At 36.5% G+C, this 26,104-nt stretch overlaps 2 protein-coding genes across 5 annotated transcripts in view; both read left to right on the top strand.

The window, feature by feature from the left end:
- Positions 1–26,104, top strand: part of LOC133523605 (regulating synaptic membrane exocytosis protein 1) — a 244,393-nt gene that overhangs the window by 24,701 nt on the left and 193,588 nt on the right. The window lies entirely within an intron of this gene.
- Positions 980–5,345, top strand: LOC133523600 (uncharacterized). The gene is made up of 2 exons (XM_061859266.1): positions 980–1,977; positions 5,255–5,345. The coding sequence occupies exons 1-2, from the start codon at positions 1,118–1,120 to the stop codon at positions 5,265–5,267; spliced, it is 873 nt and encodes a 290-aa protein (XP_061715250.1). The 5' UTR covers positions 980–1,117; the 3' UTR covers positions 5,268–5,345.

Here is a 26,104-nt window from a genome sequence, read left to right on the forward strand (position 1 = left end):
ACAATGAAAGTAGGCCAGTTCTAGGCTATTAATTCGTGGTTTGATTACTATTTACTAACGGTTTCAATACACAGTGCCTACCCATTTTGGATATAATAGATGTTTGATTAGTGGTGAACCCACAAAGGCAGATCCACTAGGGAAAAGTTAGTTGGTTTTGTGATAATATGTTCTTTTTATATTTAATGTCATTTGTCTATTAAGTATTACAGTGAATTGAAAATATTGACAGATTAGTACAAATTTTAAGCGAGTAAGTTTGATACCCAGAGACCTAGTATTTGCATTAATTGTCGTCTAAAAACTGCAATTTAACCAGCAAAAATACTGCTTTACGTACGAGTAAGTGCTCGAAGTTGGCTAGATTCGAGTGATTACTGTCTTTTATTATTTATCGCTTTAAGTCCTAAATTTTCTAGCAACATGTTAAGTGCCTAAACTGTTTTTCTTTTAATTGTACTTAATCCTAATACAACGTTAAACAGCGAGCGGCGATCGAATTGTTACCTAAGCTGACGATCGTACTAAGCTTTGGCGATACCTAACGTTAGAATGAATAATAGAAATTCCCCGGGGGCGCCATCGGTATCGGACCTCGGCTCTGCCTCAAACAATGTTAGCTGAAAATATTTTTATTTGCACATTGAATTGCTCCGCGGAATCCTATTTAACTTTTCCCATTAACGGTTTTATTTAAATAAAGAAACGCCAAGCGTGATTTTGGAATGCGTCGGGAGGGACTGTCATGGCTGTTTAATAACTGTTTAGAAAGTCAAAAACCAAACTAAGATTGATTAATAGTACATTGTGCAACGAGGGGGGTAAATCTAAATCTGTTGACAGGTTAGGTATCAAAGGCCACAACTAAAAATTATGTCAAAATATTTTAAACGGCTATTAAATTAATAAAATTAAATATTTTTAAACATAAACAAACATATTAAATTATTAACGGCAGTATTTTTTAAGTAATACTGATCTGTATGCTATAGTTTTGTGATCTACCTACAAGACCAGTAATAAAACAGACGTCAAAGCAAACGGTCGTTTTACTTGCTATCGCTCCCGGTTTCATATATATCATCTGGCTAACGAGGATAATTCGTGCGTTTTAATTATGTCGCAATCGTATTTAGGAAATTTGCCTATTTTTGATCATAAGACTACCGAGTGGGCGATATTCAAGAGCCGGTTAACAAAGTTTTTTCTAGTGAACGGTATATCGGAAGTAGAAAAAAAAAGTGCCATCACGATTACACATTTATCGGATGAAAGTTATCGGTTAGTGCGCAATTTAGCTTATCCAAAGGAGATAGATTCCTTAAGTTATGACGCGCTGGTTTTATTACTCGACGAACATTTCAAACAAAAGCAGTGTACTTTTGCGGATAAGGCGAAGTTTTTCGGGGCGATGAAGAGTGCAGACGAAACGTTGAGCGAATGGGCGGCAAGATTAAGAGGTCTGGCAAGTTATTGCGATTTTGATTCTGCCCTGGAGACGAACCTCAGGGATCGTTTCGTGCTCGGTCTGGGCTCAGGTTCCGTGCGCGATAAACTATTCGAGCAAAAGCCATCGTCACTAAACTTTGCCAAGGCTTTAGAGTTGGCAGAACAGACGGAGAGTGCCCGAGAAGCGAAATTAATTACCATTAAGGAGGAGCCAGTTTTTCGAGCGCAAACGGAGGGTGGATATCGCGGTGGCGCGAGAGGCGCGCGCGGTCGCGCTAGCGCGAGCGGCAGCGGTCAGCGGGATCCACGTTCGACTCCCGAGCAGTGTACGGTTTGCGGAATGAAAAATCATACGGAAATCAATTGTCGTTATAAATCGTATAAGTGTCAAAAGTGCGGCAAAAAGGGTCACTTAAAGAAAGTTTGTGGTGAAAGTGCGCGAGTGCATAACGTTTCCGTTGGCGAATCGTCGTCGTTGAATCGCAGCGAGGTAGACGATTGTGAGGAATGTCAAATGTTTAACTTAAGGTATGTAATTACTAAGCCGATAGAATTAAATGTATTAATTGGCAATCAAAAATTACAAATGGAACTAGATTGCGGGTCTGCTACCTGTGTTATGTCAGAAAAGTTATATAATGACATGTTTTGCGAGTATAAATTGTTAGATAGTGATATTAGGATGTGTTTGTATGACGGACATAAAATTCAACCCCTGGGATTTTTTTATGTCACTTGACCTATAATGGACAAACTAAGGAATTAAGAGTTTTTGTAGTCAAAAACGGAGGCCCGCCTCTATTGGGAAGAGATTTTATGTCCGCATTTAACTTGACCTTAACGCAAAATGTAAACAATAAAAACTTATCTGCTGACGGCGATGTGGCTACATTATTGGAACAATATCCCGAATTGTGGCAAGACGAGTTAGGGACGTTTAATAAATTAAAAGTACATTTACAATTAAAACCTAACAGTGTCCCGAAATTTTTTAAGCCTCGCGCAGTTCCATTTGCATTGAAAGGGCAAGTTGAACGTGAGTTAGACAGATTAGTTAGTTTAGGTATTTTAGTACCGGTTAGCTATTCACAATATGCCACCCCTATCGTACCGGTATTAAAAGAAAACGGAAAAGTTAGGATTGCTGGCGATTTCTCGGTGACTCTTAACAAAGACCTGATTATCGATAAATATCCCCTACCGAAAATAGAGGAAGTATTTGCAAAACTAGGAGGGGGTGAGCATTATAGCAAAATAGATTTAAAAAACGCTTATAATCAATTTGTATTAAGTGACGAGTCACAAGAGCTCACGACCATCAATACACAGAAAGGTTTGTATAAATACACTCGTCTTGTGTATGGATTAGCCAATGCGCCTGCTATATTTCAGAAGTCTATGGAGATGTTACTTTCAGGTATCGACGGAGTAAGTTGTTGGCTGGACGACATCTGTGTTACCGGCCCCGATAAAATAACACATCTGGATCGGTTAAAAAAAGTATTGCATAGGTTAAATGAAGCAGGGCTTAGATTGCAAAAAGAAAAGTGCGAATTTTTCCAAGACTCTGTAACTTATCTCGGCTACTCAATTAGTAAAAGTGGTTTGCAAAGTAGTTTCGCAAAAGTCAAGGCCATATTGGACTCGCCTGATCCTACTAATGTGGCAGAGGTTAGGCGTTTGGTGGGGATGATTAATTATTATAGGAATTTCATCCCTAATGCGTCTAGTGTTATGCGGCCGTTATACGATCTGCTCGGGGCGAAAGCTCAGTGGGAGTGGGGTGTGCGTCAGCGAGAGGCTGCGCAACGCGTAAAACGTGAGTTGGCTTCGGAGAGAGTCCTGGCCCATTTTGACCCCACGGCTCAACTCGTTTTGGGGGTAGATGCGGGACCCTCAGGCTTAGGAGCGGTACTTAGTTCACGTGACGTCACCGGAGTCGAGAGGCCGCTCGCCTTCGCGTCAAGGTCACTTTCGGCTAGTGAAAAAAATTATAGTCAACTTCACAAAGAAGCGACGGCTATAATATTTGGAGTAAAAAAATTCCACCAGTATTTGTACGGTCGAAGCGATCCGTTTATTTTGAAAACTGACCACAAGCCGTTGATATCTATATTTAATAATAAAACGGGAATTTCAATGACGACAGCGCTGCGGTTGCAAAGGTACGCAATAATTTTATCTGCTTACAATTACAATGTGCAGTATACATCGGGCGAAAACAATATAGTGGCCGATTATTTTTCTCGCGCAAAGTGACCATGAGCATGATACCTATTCCTCGTTAAAGTTTTTGAATTCATGTTCACCAGCTGTTTTACATAAAGACATTCAGCAAGCGACCGAAACTGATAACGTATTACAAACCGTTATTAAGTACATGCAACGGGGGTGGCCAAGGAAAATTAAATGTATGTCGATTCTTCCTTATTTCCGCAATAAGGCAGATTTACAGTATGAAAGTGGGTGCCTATTGCGGGGCCACAAGGTCGTAGTTCCCGCAGCACTCAGGGTACGCATATTAGATGAATTGCACAGTTCTCATCTGGGAATTGTAAAGATGAAAAGTAATGCACGAAGTAGGATGTGGTGGCCAGGTATAGATAACGATATCGAACAGAGGGCCGGCTCGTGCGCGACGTGCGCCGCGATGCGCGCCGCGCCGGCGCGAGCGCCGCCCGCGTCGTGGCCGCGCCCGGGCGCACCCTTCCAACGCGTTCATATCGACTATATGGTAATCGGTTCTCGAACGTATTTGATTCTGGTAGATGCGTATAGTAAGTGGATAGAGTGTTGTCATATGGAAAATGGAACGGCAACTAAAGCGTTGATTGGCAAGTTAAAGCAAATATTTTCATGTTTTGGCATCCCTAACTTGCTTGTATCTGACAATGACGTAAAAATTGCTTCCGCGGAATTCAGAGAATTTTGTTCCAGTAATGGTATTAAGCACATGACGTCTCCTATCTATCACCCGTGTAGTAACGGACAAGCGGAAATAAGTGTAAAAATTTGTAAAAAAATCTTAAAATCAATATTAAAAGAAAATTTGCCAGTACAAGCTGTACATGACTCCTTGCGGGGATATTTGTTTACATACCGAAATACTGTACATACTTCTACTGGGGCGACACCTGCAAAATTAATGTTTGGTCGCGAATTAAGGACACGATTGGACCTTCTACTGCCAAAAGATAATGACCCAACATTTTTTTTGCAGGAAGCCTCTAATATTAGTCGGGAATTTCGCACCGGCGATTTAGTATGGGTTAGATGGTATATTGATAGAAAAGAAAGTTGGGTAAAAGGAAAGTGCTAAATTCAATTGGCCGTAGAATGTACAAAGTATTTGTAGCTGATTATAATACCGAATGTATTCGTCATGTCGACCAAATATTTAAGCGTCAGGAAACAGAACAAAATTCTGATTTAATTAGTGAAACCATTATGTCACAGTCACAATCATTTTCACCCCCACCTGCTCCACCTTCGGCTACCATTGAACCTGGACCGAGCACAGAGCTCCCAGAAATTCTGTTAAGTGAGAATAACGAATCAACAGAGGGCAGGGAGGAGTGGAATGACTGTGAGGACGCTGACACAGAGGGTGAACGAGAAATGCCTCATGTACCGCCAGCGGAGGCACCGTCTCTGCCGCAGGCAGCCGCCGGTTTTGATAACGCGGCTGATCAAAGTGAGGATTTGCCGTCCGCCCAACGACGCTTGCGTCCCAGAGTCAACGTAGATTTTAAGAAGTATTTTTAAGTTAAGCACCTGTTAATTAGCGTGTTTGTTTGTTTAACAGGTTCCAAAATTAATGGTGGAGGATATGATCTGTATGCTATAGTTTTGTGATCTACCTACAAGACCAGTAATAAAACAGACGTCAAAGCAAACGGTCGTTTTACTTGCTATCGCTCCCGGTTTCATATATATCAAATACTCATTTACGCTACTTGGTTTGTATGAATTAGGAACATAATAAAAAAAAAACTATAACTCCCTAGAGAAATAAGATCTTTTTCGAGCCAGTGTGATGAAAAAATACTTTTTTCTGCCGGTAAGCTGCTTTTGTTATGGGTGGAAATTTTCTGGGGTTCTGATCTGTCAGTGTCAAAAGAAGAAATGTCCCTTGTAACACTGACAGATCCGATCCATATCCTATGATAAAAAATAATTAATTAAAGTCTAATGGCCATGATCAAATCATTATATGTAATAATAATCATTATAATTTCAGCCCCAAGTAACTTAATAAATAAAACATGAATACATATCATTTCGTATTAGGGCCACTTGCATCATCCAGGGTTAGCCAATAACTCGGACTTAACCGTTAACACAGCGTTAAAATGTACTGGTAACTCCGGGTTTAGCCGGCTAACCCGGTGTTAGTGGCTGACCCTGGATAGTTCAAGTGGCCCTAAGTGTATGTGTTTTACATATATGCTAAGTTTTTATGTATTTATAAATAAAGATGAAAATAAGCAATATATTTATTAAACATCAAGTTTCAATCCATATTAGCACCAAAAATTTACAATAGGTTATTTGAACTTCAGAACGTCATAGTTAATTGACTGTCGGCAGGTTCACAGACATAGGTCAAGTTTCGTTTGAACTCTAGACCGAAAGAAGGTCGTTTATCGATATCAAATAAAGCATACTCGTACCTGTTTTAATGGCGATAACAGTTACTCTCTGGAATTGTTAACAAACCCGATCAGGGATTTAATTTGTCCCTGCCCGACCTTCCCTATTAGTGTGCGAGTAGAAAACATTAAGCTACAAGGTTTAATCTCTGCTTTGCTGAAGAGGGCTCTGTCGGGTAAATACATTTAACCTCAGGCCTATACATACTCAGCTTCTCGCGAGTGATTCATGTTCAGGCAACAACCTTCTACAAGCTTAATCGTTTCTACTTCAATTTATAAGTGTGTTGTGGTACGAAGTAGCTCTAGATTTCCTTAAAATCATATCACTGCTTATGCAGTCAATTTTGCTACATTGGAAGATGCACCGAAATTATTATGAGTTGTATTGCGTTTGATTGAAATTGTAGGCAGCGTGAATGGTTAAAAGCAATCAAACTGTGAGTTTCCTTTATTTCCAGTAATATTTTTCTGCTTGATTGAAAAAAAGCCGGAGCTTTATAAAACTGGTCTATTACAAATATAATCAACTTTAACAATACACAAAGAACGCAGCTGTGGATAGAGGCTTATAATTACATATACTTCCGAGGCCTGTTCCTCAATTAAGCTAATTCTTTCAAATAGTTCGATAGTTATACCGTAGCTTGAGTATTGCGTAATGAAAAGAAAAGCAGATTTAACTGTTGATATGGGTATAGACTAGGATGTGGGTTTAACCTCAATAGATCACATATAATCAAACCTTATATTCTAGTAATCACGAGATGTAATAGGGCCGTTATTTTTAATATAAAATTCAATTACAATAAGAGAATATATAGGTATTGAGCAAATACCTTATGATATTTTCGCATACATTCTTGTCTTTCTATTATTAGAATTATACTATTCCTAAAATCATTGTGTGGGCAAAGCTTAACTACAAACTGCTCGAAAGTATTTATTATATTTAAATTATTTACATATAATTACTTTGCAATAAAGTGTTCGTTACATACGTGTTGCTCGTATTACTGTTGTTATGTTTGAGAGTAGTCAATTATATTTGTGCTCAAAAGTACCTACTGTTCATGGAAGTGGAAAAAGATTTCCATATTTCACATTAAATTTAACGATAAATCATGTCAAAATATATCGACACTTGCGTAGGAGTACTTGAAGTATATTTGTGCGTTATTTATGTTCCTTGCCTAAATGAAGGACTGAAGCTGATGTCTTAATTAGAAAGCTCGTGATATTATGCAAATCGCAGGGTACACGCCGCGCCGTAATATTGACACGGCGGATAAGGAGATTTTTACTTCTTTGTTAATACGTTACAACTACTAAAGATGACGTTCTGGACTGGTGGCTACCGCAGGTGCAGTGCTGTTGCGACATTACTGCTGCAGCATTAACGCGGGCCCAATATTTTTAAAATACAGCGTGCGGCGAACGTCACTAATTTTATCAAAGAAATTGACAAATACAGCGCCCGAGGCCTATTTGATGATGATGATTAAATAAATGTTTGATTTTAAGTTTGAAAAAAAAACAACCACTTTGCCCTTATAGCGGCATAAATAATTGTTTCATCACACTTACCTTGTATTGATCTACAAGTAACTCACGAGCGTTTTTAGGGTTCCGTAGCCAACGTACTGAGAAAGTAAAGTGTTCTAGTGCAGAATCATATCCTTTTCTGCACACTTTTTAGAACAACAACTATTCACTTTTAGAGCATGAGAAATGAAAAGTATTATTACACAATTTTCAATCATGGCTGAACGCTGGATAGGTATGTTGCCTTCAATGCCTAACCTAACCTTAAAAAAATGTCAATATGACGGACGAATGTTTATGTCACCGTATTTAAGAATTATTTCGCTTAAAATTTAGTTTTTTGTTCGCGAGTGTGATGAAAAACATTGTATGTAACTCTGGGGGTAAGAATATTGTCTCAATTCCCTTGTTTCCAATATTTCACTTATCCTCGTCGCGCAATGTAACATATTTCGAAAAAAATACAACTATTTAATGTTTTTGCCCACCCTCTCTTACTAGAACAGTACCTACTAGGATCATTTCTACGAACATCCGTATATAGTGTTAATATAAATATGGACGAACCTAATGTCCACAAAAGTTAGTGTTATATTGGAAACACTTGACATCAAAATCACCTTACCTATACACTTCCCAGTACCTAAATCGAGGTAAAGCATGTCCCATCAAGACTGCGTCGGCACTTAAGATCAGGTGAGATTGTAGTCAAATGCTTATCTTAATCCAATAAAAAGTGAAATCCAAAAAAAATTAAGCCTACTTTGATACTAAAATTCATGGAATCCAAACGCGACAGTAACTAGATACGTGCAAACGAATACTACGCTAATAACATTTCCAATTTTCATTTGATCCGATTTTTATCCGGTTTAATGGACGACCTTATGGCTGCGTGGGTTTTAGTTAAAAAAAAAATATGTTAAATCGCGCGTTTCGCTATTTAGAAGTAGAGATACAGCCGGTGTGCAGCCATTTGAATGAACATGGTTATGACGTTTTTATATATCGCTGTCGTTAGAGGTACGAGTATCGGCCCGCTTCGAAGAATGAGATACGATAACGATAAGTTCTGGTTTGGATAAGTTCTCATTTAGATATCGTTTGTATGTCGTATAATTGACAGAAGCAGCTCAATTCGGGCAACCAATCTCACTTTGACGTTAGAAATCTCGTAGATTTATCTTATTGGGACCACAGCGGAATCGAAATAAATGTCAATATTGACATGTCGATTAGCTATTGATCTTTTTAAGATCTTTCCAAGATCTTAAACGTGTCTTAATCATTCTTCGAATCGGGCCGTCTGTTTGTATTTTCCATTTCAGTAAACTGAAATATTTTCCGATAAGCAAACGTTTAAAAAAATGTTTTTGACGTACGAGTATTAGTACTTAAATTCAATACATTATTTTATATCTAAGGTAGCTTAGTTGGTCCCTCGACAAATAGTTGTTGCTCGACTTATAAATACAATTTTAAATATGAATGTACTGCCTAAAGCTAGTTATTAATATAATTTAGTATTTGTACAGTTACTGTAATGCCTCTGTATATATCCATATGAATCGTATAAAAAGCTATTATGCCGACACTATTCTACAACGTGACCGCTGTTCATAACCATTCGAACAATTTTAATCAGGTGTGAGGAGAATAAATAAAATGAACTAGAATCAAGACTTGACACCACTGAAAGCATCCAATTAGTGAGCAGTGAGCACACAGTATTCACGGCACGCCGACTAGACACCGCGACAATTTAGTGTAAATAAGGGCTGTGAATATGTTATTCTTGGCACAATAACGTTAAATATAGCTTGCCGCCACAGCCTCTTGTGATGTTCTTCTACTAAATATGTGTGTGTTATGCATACAGTTAGGGACAGGCGTTGGTAGATGTGTGACTATTAACACTCACACCCAAAATAATTGACACTTTGCAGACAATAGTTGGCCAGTGCAGGGCTCGTATATATATATATATTATGTATTATATATTTAATCACTTTATTTATTGTAAGGTCTTAAAAAAGGTATACTCGTATGTAATTATACATATATGAGGGCGCCCGACTACAATACAAACATAACTATTAATATGACTATTTATGGAAATTGTGTTTTTTTAAACTACACCTAAGCTCAGACTCAGACTTACACTTACATATTAATGTCAGACACATATAAATGTTTGAATATATTGTTTTAACAGATTTGATCTTTTCTGTAACATTTTTTTCCATAAATAAGTAAAGATTTGATAACCAAGCCTTGTTTGTGCAGGTAAATCATTTTAACTATAACAAAATAATCTTTGATTTGTCGCTCAAGAGTCGAAAATCGGACATTGAAAACAGGATGTTCATTAGAAACTAATTTAAACGCAGCGGGAATTATGGCCCCCTTTGAGCCAGGTTTGATTCAGGATGCTACCTACTTTATTATTATTGACCACTATTCCTTCGAGAAGTCAGGCAAGGGGACCTAATATCACCTAAATTACTTATAGCGGTGCTACAAAACATATTTCGCTAACTAGACTGGGAAAAAACTGGAATATGGTTTTTTGATAAACATCTTAGCCGTTTGCGATTTGCTGATGACATAGCAATCTTTTCAGAGAATACCAAAAATCTATAAGTAACAAATGTTAATCGACCTAAACAAGTAAAGTTGTAAAGTTGGATTGGAAATGAACCACACTAAAACAAAAATTATGACTAACAGGGAACAAACAAAAATCTTCATACAAAACAAAGAACTTGAATATGTAGACCACTGTATCTACTTGGGCAAACGGATATCATTCGGCACCGACAGTGAAAAGATAGATCGCAGAATTAATATCAGTTGGAGAAAGTTTTGGGGTTTCAAAGCGCTCCTAAAGGGAAACTACAGCCTAAACATGAAAAAAACAGTGATGGACACATGCATCTTACCTTGCCTTACAAAACGCTGCCAAACCTGGGTGCACACAAATAAAATTAAAAATAAGAACCTGTCAAAGAGCAATCGAAAGGAGCATCCTATAAATAAAATAAAACTAAAGGAGAAGGTTGATAGCAACTTACGTGATCGATATTTTTCAGTGATTGATATTATTATAATAAAATAAGGGTGACAGCTGGTAGCTACCGCTACCAAAAGCATGTGAGTGGATAGTAAACATATGAGATCCAAAACAAATGTCATAGATGCACTTGAGTTTATACTCAAGCAAAAATGGAGATGGGCCGGCCACATAGGATGACAGATGGACCAGCAAAATCACAAAGTGGCCAGAACCACACGGGAAAAGAAAATCACGAAAATCCAAAACAAGACGGTGGAAGGACATTATAGATATAGACGGCGAAAATTGCCCAATTAAGGCCAAAGACCGAGACAAATGGAAAAACATGAAAGAGGCCTATACCCGACAGGGGTGCATAATATAAAAAGTATTATAAGCAATATATAATAAATGTTAAACCGATTCAAAATCAATATAATGTAACAAAAATTATTAATGCAATAAAAAGGCTTTATTGTTATTATATTATTATTCCTTTTATTCCTGTATCTTAAATTTACATTAATAAAAAAATATTTACTCGTAATGTATTAGTTTATGTGTATTGTTACGCTTTTATAATTTAATTTGACACATTACTCGTAGTATAAAAAAAGTAGCCCGCATATAATCGTAAAAGGAGAATTAATTGACATTTCTATAACAGAACTGATGACTAAGCCATTCTATCGTTCCTTTATCTTCCCGTAATAATTACTGTAGAAAGACGAGATTATAAGGGTCGTTAAACAAGAGTTTAAGGATGGATATCAATTCCGGCTTATCGGATGACTTTGGCCGGAGTTTGCCTGGGGCGGGCGCGGCGCTCGCTTCCCGGTGAGTGCAGGCCGGAGGGTTGCACGGTCACGCAGAACTCGGTCAGGGCCGCACCTTCCTTTCGCACACATTTGAATATTCCCTCGCCTACTGCCCGACAAATCTAGATGTTGCATCCCTGCACCGCCGACAAGGACAATGCTTTGTTGGATCACTCGCGGCACGTGTATCGGCTCCGCTTAGCTTCAAACGCTCTAAAGGTCTTTTGTTGCTGTTGACATGCGTTATATTGAAGGCCAGAGTAGCTTTGTTTCCTTTTATATCCTCGCGTCTGAATAATCTGTAAGCTGTATTAAATATTTAAAGTAAAGCTCAGTGTAAAAGGAGCGAGTGTACCATTGCTTTTTCGTCATCTGCCAACCCAACGCTAAAGCCGCTCTGTGACATCGTTTAGAGAAACATAAATTTCAGTTATGACCGTTAGTGTTTAACCTCATGGGCTCATTTATTTTCACAGAGTTTCACATCCAACGCCATAAAATAGAGCCCTTTTGCGATTAACTAGTTGTTACGTAAATTATGAATAGTAGTAACCATGCACTTTTTTAAGATTTCATAAACAATGCCACAAAGTCAAATTAAAATGTCGCAGATTGACTACTCCCAAAAGCCACCATCAACAGACTACTTTTAAAATAACTTTTCGCGGAAATGTAGCATTGTTTAATATGCACTAGGATATTTTTTACTCTACTACGAATGGCTCATTTAGTTAGGTACTCATTAAATAATGCGACATTAGTAAATATGGTTATGTTTATGTAGAGTATTCCACCGAAGCGTCCAAACTACTGAGCCGAGCGAATGAGGTCTAATTTTGTATGTGTTTATGACATGGATGACTAAAGGTGACATTCAAATGTGAATTGCAGCTGAATTACTGTTACGGCTGAAGTGTTGTTGCCGCCGCTGTATGTGTCAATTTCCTTTATAAAATGAGTGACTTGACTTTGAAAGGAAAAGGCAAATTACAGGAAAAAATCGTAGTGGCTCCGTTGAGTTATTATAACTATAGAGGAGCCATACAAAACAGTAAAATTGTTGCAATCGCAACCTGTACCACGCGACGTCGTACGCACCGTAAAATCGGTAAAATTCATGGCGATTACGCGTTTAGCTCGCGAGATTCACGCTCCGCCTATGTTTTTTGTTAAAACAACAACAACTCATGGCGCATAACAAATTTAAATAATAGCTTAGATTCAACCATTCTAAATATTGGAACCTGGTTAGATGATCATAATTTAAAACTTAATTTTAATAAAACTAATCTCATGCCATTTACAGCATCAATATAGACTTCTCATTCCAAAGCATCACTTTAGAATCCATAAACTCTTTTCCATTGTTAGGCATAAACATATATTCAATAATTAATTGGAAAGAGCACATAAATGCAATATCTGTAAAGTTGAGCCGTATCACTTATGCCTTATATGAATTTAAAATATGCACTGACGTAAAAACAGCCATGTGTGCCTACTATGCATATTATGCACATGCATGGCTATTATATGGCATAGTACTCTGGGGGAACAGTTCTGATACAACTAAACTGTTTGTGCTGCAAAAAGAGTGCCTAACTATTATTGCTAATATATAGACAATATGACAAGCTGTAAGGAATACTTTATTCAACATAAAATCTTAACTCTGCCTTCAATGTACATTTTAGAAGTAAGCACTTTTGTTAGAAACAATATTTCCTTTTCCCCACAGTACTCTCGTCTGTCAAATTTACTACCCAATACCAGATTAGCCCGGTCTAACTCAAACATGAGAATGATACACTCTGGGCCATTTGCCATGTCAGCATATACAATAAAATTCCAAAGTCGATACAGGTAGAAACTAACATTCATAGATTTAAAACACTACTAAAACAACATTCAATTAGCAAATCATACTATAGCATTCAAGAATTCTTAAGTGAGAAATAGATTTTTCGCTATAATTGTTGTGAAAATTATTGTTATTATTAAGATTTTAATTAGTTGATATTGTCTATTCATATTTAATGTTGCTATACCCTCTCAGAGTTCATGTTGAGACTGTACTTAGCTTTAAGCTATTAATAAGCATGAAATGTATACATGAAACGCAATAAAATATTTGACGTTGACTTTGACTTCACTTTAACACTGGTTCTCTGTGCCGGTTCTATACGTAGTAGTGATAGTTCAATGACTTGCATACACTTTCATACGTTTTGCTTGAGTAGGTAGGTATATATTATAATATGAACGATGTTAATGTATAAAAAAATTGCAGCAAACTACCTATCTATCTAACAGCAGTTTTAATGAGGATTCATTAAGGACGTATCTACAAAATTCAAAAAAATATTCTGCAAGTAGGCCTTAAGGGCTCTTTTACAAGTAGTAATATCATATATAGTGATATGAAAAATACATAACAATATTTATACATAAATACAACAGCCAATACCTGGGTAAAAATTACATTGTAATAAGCTTAAAAATTAATAACTACTACAATATAACAGAGATGTAAAGTGTTTATAGTTAACGATAAATTAAATTTGGAGATGTAAAAGGTCTCCGATGTCAGAGTACTAACTCTAATAAGATTTGGAGGTTTAAAGTCTCTCCAAGTGTCATTTGAAATTTATATTAAATAAAACGCGTCAAGACTGTTAAGCCAAAAGTCTTATAAACTCTTGTTAGGTACGTTACGAGTACTACATAAATTCTTGTTAGTTTTCAGGCTTCTATTATGTAACATTTTCTTAGGTAATAAGAACAATATCTTTTGCAACTTTAAAAGTAACTTAATATTGGATATTTGTATTTTATTATTATTATGGTTCCCCTATTGTAGATATTGAGAGGAGAGGTTATGCCATTGACGACGTTTCACGACATACTTAGCACGTACTTTAAGAATGATATTAGATATTTGTTGTAAATGAAAAATGCCCCATACCTTTCTGACCTTTTAATTAAATGTATTGAAAACTCTTTCGACTTATTGTCTTGGGAGCAATAATCTGGCTTCACGCTTTTTAAATAGGTTAAACTAAACAAAGGTGTACCTCTAACGTCTACGTAACTTACTTTCTATGTATCTCGCTCGTACTGACATATAAGCAAGCGATATGTATAGAATGTAAGTTACGTAGACGTTAGAGTATTTGTCAGTGTTGACACTGCCAGTGACTCGTGGTAAGGGTACAGGCATATATAAATCAGCCCTTGGTACGATTAACTAAACTGGTTAAGCTTGGGTCAGATTAGCTGGTCCTTTTGAGTTTGGTCAAACAAATACGTATGCTTCAAAAACGGATGTCCTGTCAGGGTGTTAATATACTATATTCGAAACTAGTTCTGTCACTTTCTTACACACAAATTCTTATAAAAAAGACAAGATATCGTAATTAATAAAGCGCGCATCGCAGAATGCTGCCAATGTCGATGAAATATGCATGTAACGACGCGGCCGCTAGGCGTGTATTGTAACTTTATACACAGATGACGCCCCGCTCATCTTTATGCCCCGTGCACACACGAGATAAATTGTCTCCGAATTCGTCTCACTGACGCTACTCTTAGCGTGAAGACAATTTATGTTGTCGTCACACAATAAACTCGAGATTTACTCTAAATATGACTGTATCATGTTGTGTAGTGTGACGGCTTTAATAATAAAGGGAGCCTCAACGAGCCGTTTAGGTGATGCCTGGAACAGACGTGACGTGTTTCATAAAATAAACTAGAGTTGGGATGCTGTCAGCTCCAATATTTAGTTAAGAATCCAATTAGTTTTAGTGTGGGACACTAGCGGCTCACGAGCGTCGGCGTCTAGTCAACTGTATGGCTGCTGCTCGACGCAACGTTGGCGCAACTGCGCAGCGACGTTATTTTCCATACCGCCGACTCAAAAGACGCTAGTGAGGGGTGGCCTTTACCAAGATAAAATTAGCTAGTTGGATCATTAGTCAAGGTGATCAAGCTGGCCGTTTAATTTTGAACTTGGCGAGTGGTTTGGAGGATCAGTGTCTGTTGTGGCGTACCTAAAAATATTTAATTGAACAGAAATACAAATTTAGAAGCTCCAAAGTCCTCTGACCTATAATTTCTTCATTTTTAGGGTTTAATCTATCCTTAAAATTCAGATGGAATTTGAGAGTTTATAACATTTGTAAATACGCATCTCTTTATGTCGGTACGTTTTATTAGACTGGTCGACTGTCCAGTGGCGCCCTCATTAGGGGGACTGTGTTTTCTAATAAACCCATCCATTTCTGTATAATCCATTATACTAATGTTGATTGATTTCCAACTTTTGGCCTTTGTCACATAGTTTTATTTTGCTTATTTATTTACTTTACCAACTAAACAGCAAATGGCGGCCAATTTTTTCCGTTTAGGTGATAAGTTATAAGTAAATAATATAAAAGATATTACATAAATCAAAAATTGGTGAATAAGTAGGACAACAATATTAATATACTGAATTATACAAAGAGTTCGTATAATAATAATAATTCTATGGACAACAAAGTCTGAAAAAATAAATTATTGTTATTATAAACGAATTGCTTTATTAGAAAACAGAATCCCCCTAATGAGGGCGCCACTGGACGGCCGACTCAGTCACACTAATATATTTGACTATGACCTGGACACGTTTTTGATGATATATGCATAACATTTCCATTCCATAAGAATACGACCATGGTGCGTAGCCAACATGCCAATCGGTAACGCTCCGTAGCGAACGAAACGCTATTGTCACTGTCGCACCAATATGGAAGAGGGATAGAGAGACACAAAGCGTTTCATTGTCGTTCAACACCTTAGTCAAAATATATGGCTTGGCCGTAAATAGGCGGATATAGGGATGTACGAACGGTACTAAGGCTACAATGTTGACCACGGAACCCTAAAAAGAAAGGAAAACTAATAGAGATTTGTACGTCGAATATAACATTTCTAATCATGGATATTGAACGGGTTGCAATCGAGCCGCGAGCGCGGTTCGGCGGGCAATAGTGGCTCGGCGGGCGCCGGGGCACGGCGGGCAATAATGGCGCATCCAGCTCGTTGACGTGTAGGACTCTCGGACAGCTAATGGACTCCCCAGAGCAGGAGCACCCTTTACTTTTACAATGAAAAATAATGTCACGGTCCCCGAAATTTTTAATTTCATATTAACTACACACACACACACACATACATACATAGTAGATTGTTAACCAAGGGATGAAAGGCACCATTTCAGTCTCGGACTATTGGCGCTCTCACATCGTTCGAGCGTGCATTGCATAGGCATATGCATTTTACTTTTTTCGTGTTCGAAATGAAAAGTTGAAGAGTTAAGTTTAAAACTTTTAGCCATATCCTGCGAGGTGAAAATATGATACTAAACAACTTTTGCAAGTGTTGAAAATTGCGATAAAAATTGGCACCTATTTTGTGAAGCTGAAAGCTATATTAAAGAAAACAAATCTCATTAAACATTTACTTACTTTTTACTTCTATAATAATTTACAAGTTCCAACACCTTTCCCCTCAAGGGTTTTGCTTCATATTCAAGTTTGAAGCACGTTAAGCATTGGCGCGGTACTCGCGGGCTATAAATGGCGTATTGTATCGTAGAGGCGCGGCTCGTAGCGCTCGTAGCACTCGTAGCGCTTGCGTAGCACCTGGGCGCACTTACCGCAGATTACGCTTCTCCTTTGCATAAAGAGTGCGGTCTTGGCGCGACGAAAGTTTTTATTTTCTTTGTCAGCGCTCTTCGCTTTGATATGTCTTAAATCGTAGAAAATGTGGGATGATTTCGATGCTCCGTAGTTATGTTCGTGATTTACCGTACGTTTTCAAGATAACAAGTAGTTGAAATCAATGACGTCTATGATGGTAGTAAAAAAGCCGATAATATAATCTTATCTATCAATAATGTATATACCAAATATTAAAAACAGGTTGTTTGGCTCGTATACTTGACATATTTTCGCTTGTTTGCCAAACATTTCCGATTTGTCTGTTTAGAGAAGAAATGTAAGTAACTCGTATTGGCACAACTCGACACGAGTTTATAAGAACTTCCTTTGAGGTTTCCGTGTACCCGCGTGTACTCGCTCGGGGGAAGGCGGGTAGAATTTTGTCATTCTGATTCAGATCTAAGTTTGACAAACCTAATTTTGGGTTGACATTCCAAAACGTTTATTAAAATACAAATGTGTGAAATTTATGTTACAAATTCATATCAATTTACTAAATTCATTATTAAAACAATACCCGATATGCCAATTAAAACTGACTGGAGAGATTTTTTAAGAGGTTGAAATAACAATTTGCCATTTATATAAAACCACCTTCATCCGAGGGCTACCCGCCAAAATGCAAAAACATTTGATATTATTGACGCTTTTAAAAATAGCAATTTTCCGATCGGCCGAAGCTTTTGAAAGCCGGGCTTTATGCTACAGCATGGACAATGAGAGAAGGAATGAAGCAATCGCATTGAGTGTCCAATCGCAGCGATTTGGATGAGCACGTGGCCGGAATCTAAACGGCTGATTCAATATTTAACAGAAATGTGAATATTTTTTACCGTGCATGTGATTTGATGACTGTCTTCTAACCTTAAACTACACTTCCTAGTTCGGGAGCTCAATCAGCGGGCTAATTAGGATTGAAAGCCTAGACACAAACAATTTGTTACAACCATTTGTTGTTGCGAGAACCTTACGCCTATTCCTATATCAAATGAATCGTTAGGAAACTGTCTAGTTGTCTATTCCAGTTACAAGACCAGTTTGTTGAGACAGTGGACTAACATTATTAAATCATCTAAATTCACTCGTATTCGTTTTCATAAGGTAAATCATTATATTACAACCTTATTTAAATGTGATAACAAAGTACTTAACGATTATTTACTATCAATTGACTGGAGCTGGATTATTTTAAATGCTGCCAACGTTGATGATGCGGTAGATTTATTTTACAATATTTTATACAAATGTTTTCACTTACATATACCATTAATCAAGCGATCTAAGCGAAAATTATCTCCTCAGTGGTATAGTCCTGCACTGCATTAAATATTTAATAAAAAGCGGCCAAGTGCGAGTCGTACTCGCCCATGAAGGGTTCCGTACCATTTATGACGTATTTAAAAAAACTACTTACTAGATCTGATTCAAACCAATTTTCGTTGGAAGTTAGCATGGTAATGTATATCATATATTTTTTTTAGATTTTTCATTCTGTTACAGGGGGGGGGGGGACACACATTTTTTCACTTTGGAAGTATCTCTCGCGCAAACTATTCAGTTTAGAAAAAAATGATATTAGAAACCTAAATATCATTTTTGAAAACCTATCCCAATACCCCACACGTATGGGTTTGATGACAAAAATTTTTTTTTTTAATTTTTATTACGTATTAAAAAAAAACTACTTACTAGATCTCGTTCAAACCAATTTTCGGTGGAAGTTTGCATGGCAATGTATATCATATATTTTTTTTAGATTCTGTTATTTTAGAAGTTACGGGGGGGGGGACACACTTTTTACCACTTTGGAAGTGTCTCTCGCGCAAACTATTCAGTTTAGAAAAAAATGATATTAGAAACCTCAATATCATTTTTAAAGACCTATCCATAGATACCCCACACGTATGGGTTTGATGAAAAAAGATGTTTTGAGTTTCAGTTTTAAGTATGGGGAACCCCCAAAATGTATTGTTTTTTTTCTATTTTTGTGTAAACATCATAATGCGGTTCATAGAATAGTCCTTTTAGATCTCTACTTACGTTACAAGTTGTATTTAATGCTTACGCAGTATACTTTAATATCCCAGTCCTATTTGGTCTCCATGTTACTCTATACATATATAAAGATCACATTGAACGCATACAAAGAAAGTTTGTTAAGCATATGAACTACAAATGTATGAAAATAGCTATGCATACTTCGTATAAGGAGAAATGTAAAGCTAATGGCTTACTTTCGCTGGAGGATCGACGTCTCCTGCTGGATATGGGGTTAGTTTTTGATATCATTCGAGGCCGTTTGGTTTGTTCTGAAATTCTTAATTTCATTTCCCTAAGAACACCCTTACGTCGTACTAGACATACATCATTATTAAACATACCTTACCATTCTACCAAATATAGTAAAAACTCTGTCTTTGTACGCATCTCTAAAATTTACAATGGTAAATTCAAAGCTATTGATTTTTTTCTGGGATCCAAACACTTATTCAAATCTAAAATAATAAAGGTTGTATCGGCTACTAGCCGGGGTAATCCGTAATATATATTGTATGCTATGGTATGCGAGTAAAATTTATTGAGCGCTTCTACTCCTGGTATCTTAATCAACTTATTATATAACTAATTAAAATTATGTAAATACATACACACACACACACACACACACACACGCACGCACGCCCACGCCCACGCACACGGCACACGCACACGCACACGCACACGCGCACGCACATGCACACGCACACACCCTAATGTATACCTACTATTCTGTAACTACTTTCGTAACTACTTTACTAAGATCGCGATTTGACCTTGTGGATTGCTGTAATTGGCTTTATATATTTAAAATTGCACATGTAATAAAATTATTATAAGCTGTTGTAATCCTGAATAAATATAATAAAATTAATGTCAAAATCGTTCGGGAAAATCAACGTCTTTTCTGTAAACATCATAAAAGTTTGGATACATTATTCTAAGATTTACATCATATAACTTGTCAGTAGTATAAGGCTGTAATATTGATGACTAAAATGAGATAATTAGCCTTTATATTGCCCTAACGTTAAGTATCCACTTTTTTATACAGCTTGTATGACAACGTGGGTACTTAAGTTGGGGCACTTACTGTACTTATACATTTATTTGACGATCTCTAATACAATGTCATAAATTATACTACAAAAAGTTTTTGACTCATGTAATACTGTAAGTGTTTCATTTAGTGTATACCCTACTGACGATCAGGGGGCCGATTTTTGAATTTCGATCGCTCGATTTTGTGTTCTCCCTTTAATAATATCTCCACTACTAGGCATTTAAATTCTACTAATAGAATTGAAAAGGAGTGTTTAGTTATTTTGATGATGACATTGACTTATTAGATACATAGGAGTTATGTATTCTGTAAAACTAGTTTTAAGATTGTTAGCTTAACAGTCTCTTGACGTGAAACATGTATTTCATACACTTTTTTTATTTTTTTATTCTTGGACACTTGAAGAGCCTTTACACCTCCAAATCTTATTAATGTCATTATTATTGTGTATTATTACTTTCTCAGACCGTGGAGACCTTATACATCTCCAAACTTAATGTATTAACCGTGGAGACTATACGTCTCTGTAATATTGTATCATATTCTTGACTTGGTACATACTAGTTATGTATTCTGTAGCATTAGTTTATGAGACTGCTAGTTTAACAGTCCAGACGCGGTTTATTTATTTAGTATAAATTTTATTTTGACACTTGGAGATACTTTACACCTCCAAACCTTATTAGTATTAGTACTCTGACATTGGGGACCTTCTACATCTCCAGATTTAATGTATTTTTAACTATGGAGACTATACATCTCTATTGTATTGTAGTAATTATTTATTTTAAGATTATTATAATGTAATGTTTACCCAGGTATTGGCTGTTGTATTTATAAATGTTGTTATGTATTTTTCATGTCACTATATGATATTACTATAATGACTTGTAAAAGAGCCCTTGAGGCCTACTTGCAGAATAAATTTTTGGATTTTTTTTATTTATTTGGTTTTGAGTGGTCCATACCACTCGATTCCCAATTTCTATCGCTCGTATTAAAAAAATAGCATTTCGCCGTTTTCCACAGATTTTCGACTGCCGAAATCGAGCGCTCGAAATTAAATAATCGGTCCCCAGCGTCCTATATTTATGTAAAATTTCAAGAAGCAAGAAACATGTTGCATTTCTCGTCATCAATATATGAATAAGTTTTGAATATTTACTAGTAAGTACTCGCCGTCCTCTAAGCCAAGTTCCCAAGAAGTGTCAAGTTTAATCTGAACCGCATTTAATTAACAATGTATCCGGCGACGCTTCAGTGAGCTATCGATCGGAATCTTTAGCCGAACAGGGCGCTCACAGTTCATTAGCGATGCGAGCCTCGAGCCCTTACGATTACACCTCGTTGATTGTTGGTCGGGCCCGTGGACCATTCCGCTCATGGCTCACAAAGCCACCATAAATAATTCAATACACGTCGGCTCGATACTAAGTTTTGAAAATTGCCGAAAAATCCCTATAACACCCGTTGCGTTAATAAAACACACCTGGGTATTGTTCAGATGGGATGATAAAAATATATCCTATTGGTTTGATTCGAGTGCCACTGTGTTTTCATGATAGCCAAATTGGAAAAAAATTACCGTAAGCTGCAGAGACAATCCCCCCTGTATAGAATTTTGTTTAGAGGGGGGTTACATATTTCTGCAGCTTACTGTAACATTAGAGGTAGGTATAAATATTTTAAAAATTTAATATGAATCTGAAACACATCACTCTGACGAAACACACAACACGTGTATTTGAACATAAACAGATTTACTCAATCTATCTCCATTGAAAAATAGCAAGACTTTACTTGAGTAAGGTTTGAAAGGGCGTGATGACTTTAGCTTTGCGTAACAGCAAAGAAACAATATGTGCTGTCGTTACCGCTCCTCTACATACACTGTGCTTATTTTGAAACAGCCTAAAAATAAAAGCATTGGAAACAGATCACAGACACACGTACGCACGTGTAAGTGAGTTAAGTAGGACCGGGAAAGATGAGGTACATTTTTATACTGCTGGATTTGTCCGTCCATGAAAATGATTTATTTTGGTTTCCCTGGTGTAAATAATGAAATTGGTTTTCCATTGATGGATTTTATGATATTGTTGCTTCGTTATTAACGATTAAATAATTGTTTGAGCGTAGGTAACTAATGATGATGACTACTTGACTAAAGTTTTTTAGGGTTCCGTATCTCAAAGGAAAAAACGGAACCCCTTATATTATCATTTTTATGTCTGTGCATCCGCCTGTCTGACAATATCCTTTATCTCGGGAACGCCTGGAGGTATAGAGTTGAAATTAAAGCCATATACACTCTGTGGTGTCTACAGTCCCTTGAAGCTGTGAAAAAAGCAAACTTCTAAGTTAACGTAAAATACTGTTGTTTATGCCGCAAAAAACTTATATTTCGACACTCTCAAGGGAATCAAAATTTATAGTGTATTTCCCATTGACCTAGAACCATGAAATTTGGCAAGTAATATCGTGCTAGTACAGAGAAAAATCTAAAAACCATAAATTTGGAAAAAAAAATTTGGTTAAATTTGTACGGAACCCTCAAGTTCGACTCGCACTTGTCCGATTTTTTACCTATTATTCGCAAGAAAAGGAATGGAATTACTTCCCCGCGCCGCGGCAGATTGTCTACAGATTGACAGAATCTCAGTTTGATGACCAACGCGATGACGGAAATTTCAAAAAGCCGGTGTAGTGTGCAAGTAGCGGTGCTTGTCAATTCCAGTAAATTTTTACTTGTACAGACAACGTCAAAGATATATTTCAAATTTTTCGCCTATTTTCGCTTTTTTTGTCTATATTATGTAGACGTTAGAGTGCATGTTCAGATATTTTGGAGTAGGTACCTTGGGAGCTCCGATATATTTAATGGCAATTGTATTTTTTTTTATTAACTACCATCAGCAACTTACACCGACATTGATGCATATGTACCTAAACATGCCGTGCGAACATAGACACAATTAAAAAGAGTTACCTACTAACGTGTTCACCCTGTGACATCAGTGCGGCCACTATAGACGGAATTAGCCCTGGATAATAAGAGCAACTATAGTTAGCTTGCTGTACTATCCATATTACTGGATCCAGGCGTCTGGCAGCTGTTTACCGGTGGAAGGAAAAGAATATGGGCCACTTGAAGGATGCAAGTTTTAGAGTTCTGGGCGTGTTGAAAATATGAAGGGTATTAATTCGGATTAGTAGATGTTGTCGGTAATTGAGGAAAACCGACTATCCGTTCGTTCACATTTGTAGTCGCCGATTAGTCGGACTTTAATAAGTTCAAGAAAATCAGGATACAAACTAAATAAGCACCAAAGTTTATTAGTGTGGCCTAAAATATTTTTATTTGAATTTTGCCCCTCCACAGGGTTCTTTTTAATCCAAAACATACAAAAATTTTATAAACCAATTTAAAGAACAATCAAATATTCCTTAGAGGTCGCTCTAAATGAAACAATTCTGCAATACTAAAATGTATGAAATGAACTTGATAGTAAACTAACTAGTTTTCCTTACTCTCTTCACATGTACCATTTTCCGGGGCTAGCTCTTAGTCTACTACATTTAGGCATGTTTCACAAATATATGATATCCATCATTATAATTTGACAGCATTTTGTCTTTGACTATACAACGGCCGGAGAAAATTGGAATGAATGATACGATGAAATTTATCTCCATTGAGGGAGTTCATCATCGTTTGATGCTGATAAATCACGCCCGCCATGGCTCCCGGAGGTATTTTTGACAATAAAATTCATAATCTAACTTTTCCTCATGAATTTTACATTATTCAAAGGTACTATTCACCAATCATTATTTATCGCCACACGCTGTTTTAATGTTCATAAGCCCCTTAGGGGCATTCATACACCTACATAAAGTCAATTTATTAGACATAAAATAATATAAAAGAACCAAATGCTACGACGGGAAACATCATAAAAATTGGAGCTGGATTTTCTTCCAGTTCAAAAGGTAGCTATTTTAACGGAATCGTTTGAAATAACAAGATAAAATTATATGCGGATGTTCCGATTTGGTTGCGGTAGGGGCGCCTAGGGAATGGGAATACCTAACGCTCATAAAGAAGGTTGTGTAGTACCAACACTCCAGACCGTACGTACCTTTGCCCTTTCTGAATGTTGTTAAAATTTAACAGCTCCCTAAATTCCACTTTCCCGGCGCAACAGTTTCCGATTTACAATTTTTATCGTAGCTTAAAATGTAACAGACAATTGTTGTAAACCAAATATCCAGAATTAGATACTTACTTTATTAGTTCATCAGAATGTCAAAAAAAAAGTGGTTTAATATTAAGAAGGAACGATGGTTAATTATATTATAAATTATATTTTTAATTAACTCAATAAATTGGGAAAAAAAAAATTTAATTTCCTAATGAAATAATTAAAAAATATTTAAATAGTTATTTACGATACAAGTGCGAAAAATAGGAAATTCGTAACAAGTGGCGATAAATTAAAACACGACCGATGGGACAGTACATGTATCGACGACCGGTTTGGCCTAGTGGGTAGTGACTAGTGACCCTGCCTACGAAGCTGATGGTCCCGGGTTCAAATCCTGGTAAGGGCATTTATTCGTGTGAAGAGCATGGATATTTGTTCCTGAGTCATGGGTGTTTTCTATGTATTTAAGTAATTATATATTATATATATCGTTGTCTAAGTACCCTCAACACAAGCCTTATTGAGCTTACTGTGGGACTTAGTCAATTTGTGTAATAATGTCCTATAATATTTATTTATTTATATTTATATGACCCTTTAAATTTTCGACATAGTTACATAATCCTCTAATTTACGCACTTGTGCGGAAAAGTAGCACCATTTGTACTGTAATAGTATATTATTTCATTCGTTTTGTTGAACGAAACATATATGTTAAATAATTATCGATGGGCTATAAATAGTGTACCCCAAAGACATTACAAATTTAAATTAGTTTAAACTGTTAAACTATTTACAAGTGATAAAGCAGTATATAATATGGGTAATTTATTGTTGAAGATACATGACAGGCGTAGCGGCTAAATGAAAATTAATTAAGTCACAAGATGAATTTTAATTAAAATGACTTCATTCATTGACACCCCTGCACCCAGTCAGGTATGAAACATCTGTCTGAATTAACAGGTACAAATTTGCATGGGATTACATTGATTACTGCTATATAAGAACAAGTGGTGGTAATAGGTATTTGCATCACTGAAGGCAGAACAGATATTTATATCAATGAAAACTCGTGTACGTATAATGCATATATAATTTAACAGGCAGGTTCATTTTAAATCATTTATTAATATCATACACTTTTAATAGTCGACTTAGATGATTAGTATCCAGGCGAAGATAAAGTTGCTTATTATTATATTGTTTACAACAAGAACTGCTTACAGTTAAGTTTTTTCTTAGTTAGGTATCTAATTATAACCGTTATGCTTGTTTTTGTCTCCTTTATACAAAAAAGCATAACGGCTTAATAATATGAAGGACTCAAAAACAGAAAGTTTCATTTAGAGACTTTTTAGCCTAGCTGAGACCGAGGTGAGTTAAAACAGAGGTAACTTGAAACAGCGTCAATTTTGCGGTACATATTTATGTATTCTTGAGGCATCGACGCATATTGAGCGACCAGCAGACGGTGAGACGAGGCTAAACAAAATTTAATTGAAAACCTGC

Source organism: Cydia pomonella, chromosome 12, assembly GCF_033807575.1.
Source record: "Cydia pomonella isolate Wapato2018A chromosome 12, ilCydPomo1, whole genome shotgun sequence".
NCBI lineage: Eukaryota > Metazoa > Arthropoda > Insecta > Lepidoptera > Tortricidae > Cydia > Cydia pomonella.

What these genes read in the sequence shown, in the direction of transcription:
- LOC133523600 (XM_061859266.1), top strand. Translation starts at nt 1,118, where the DNA reads ATGTCGCAATCGTATTTAGGAAATTTGCCTATTTTTGATCATAAGACT.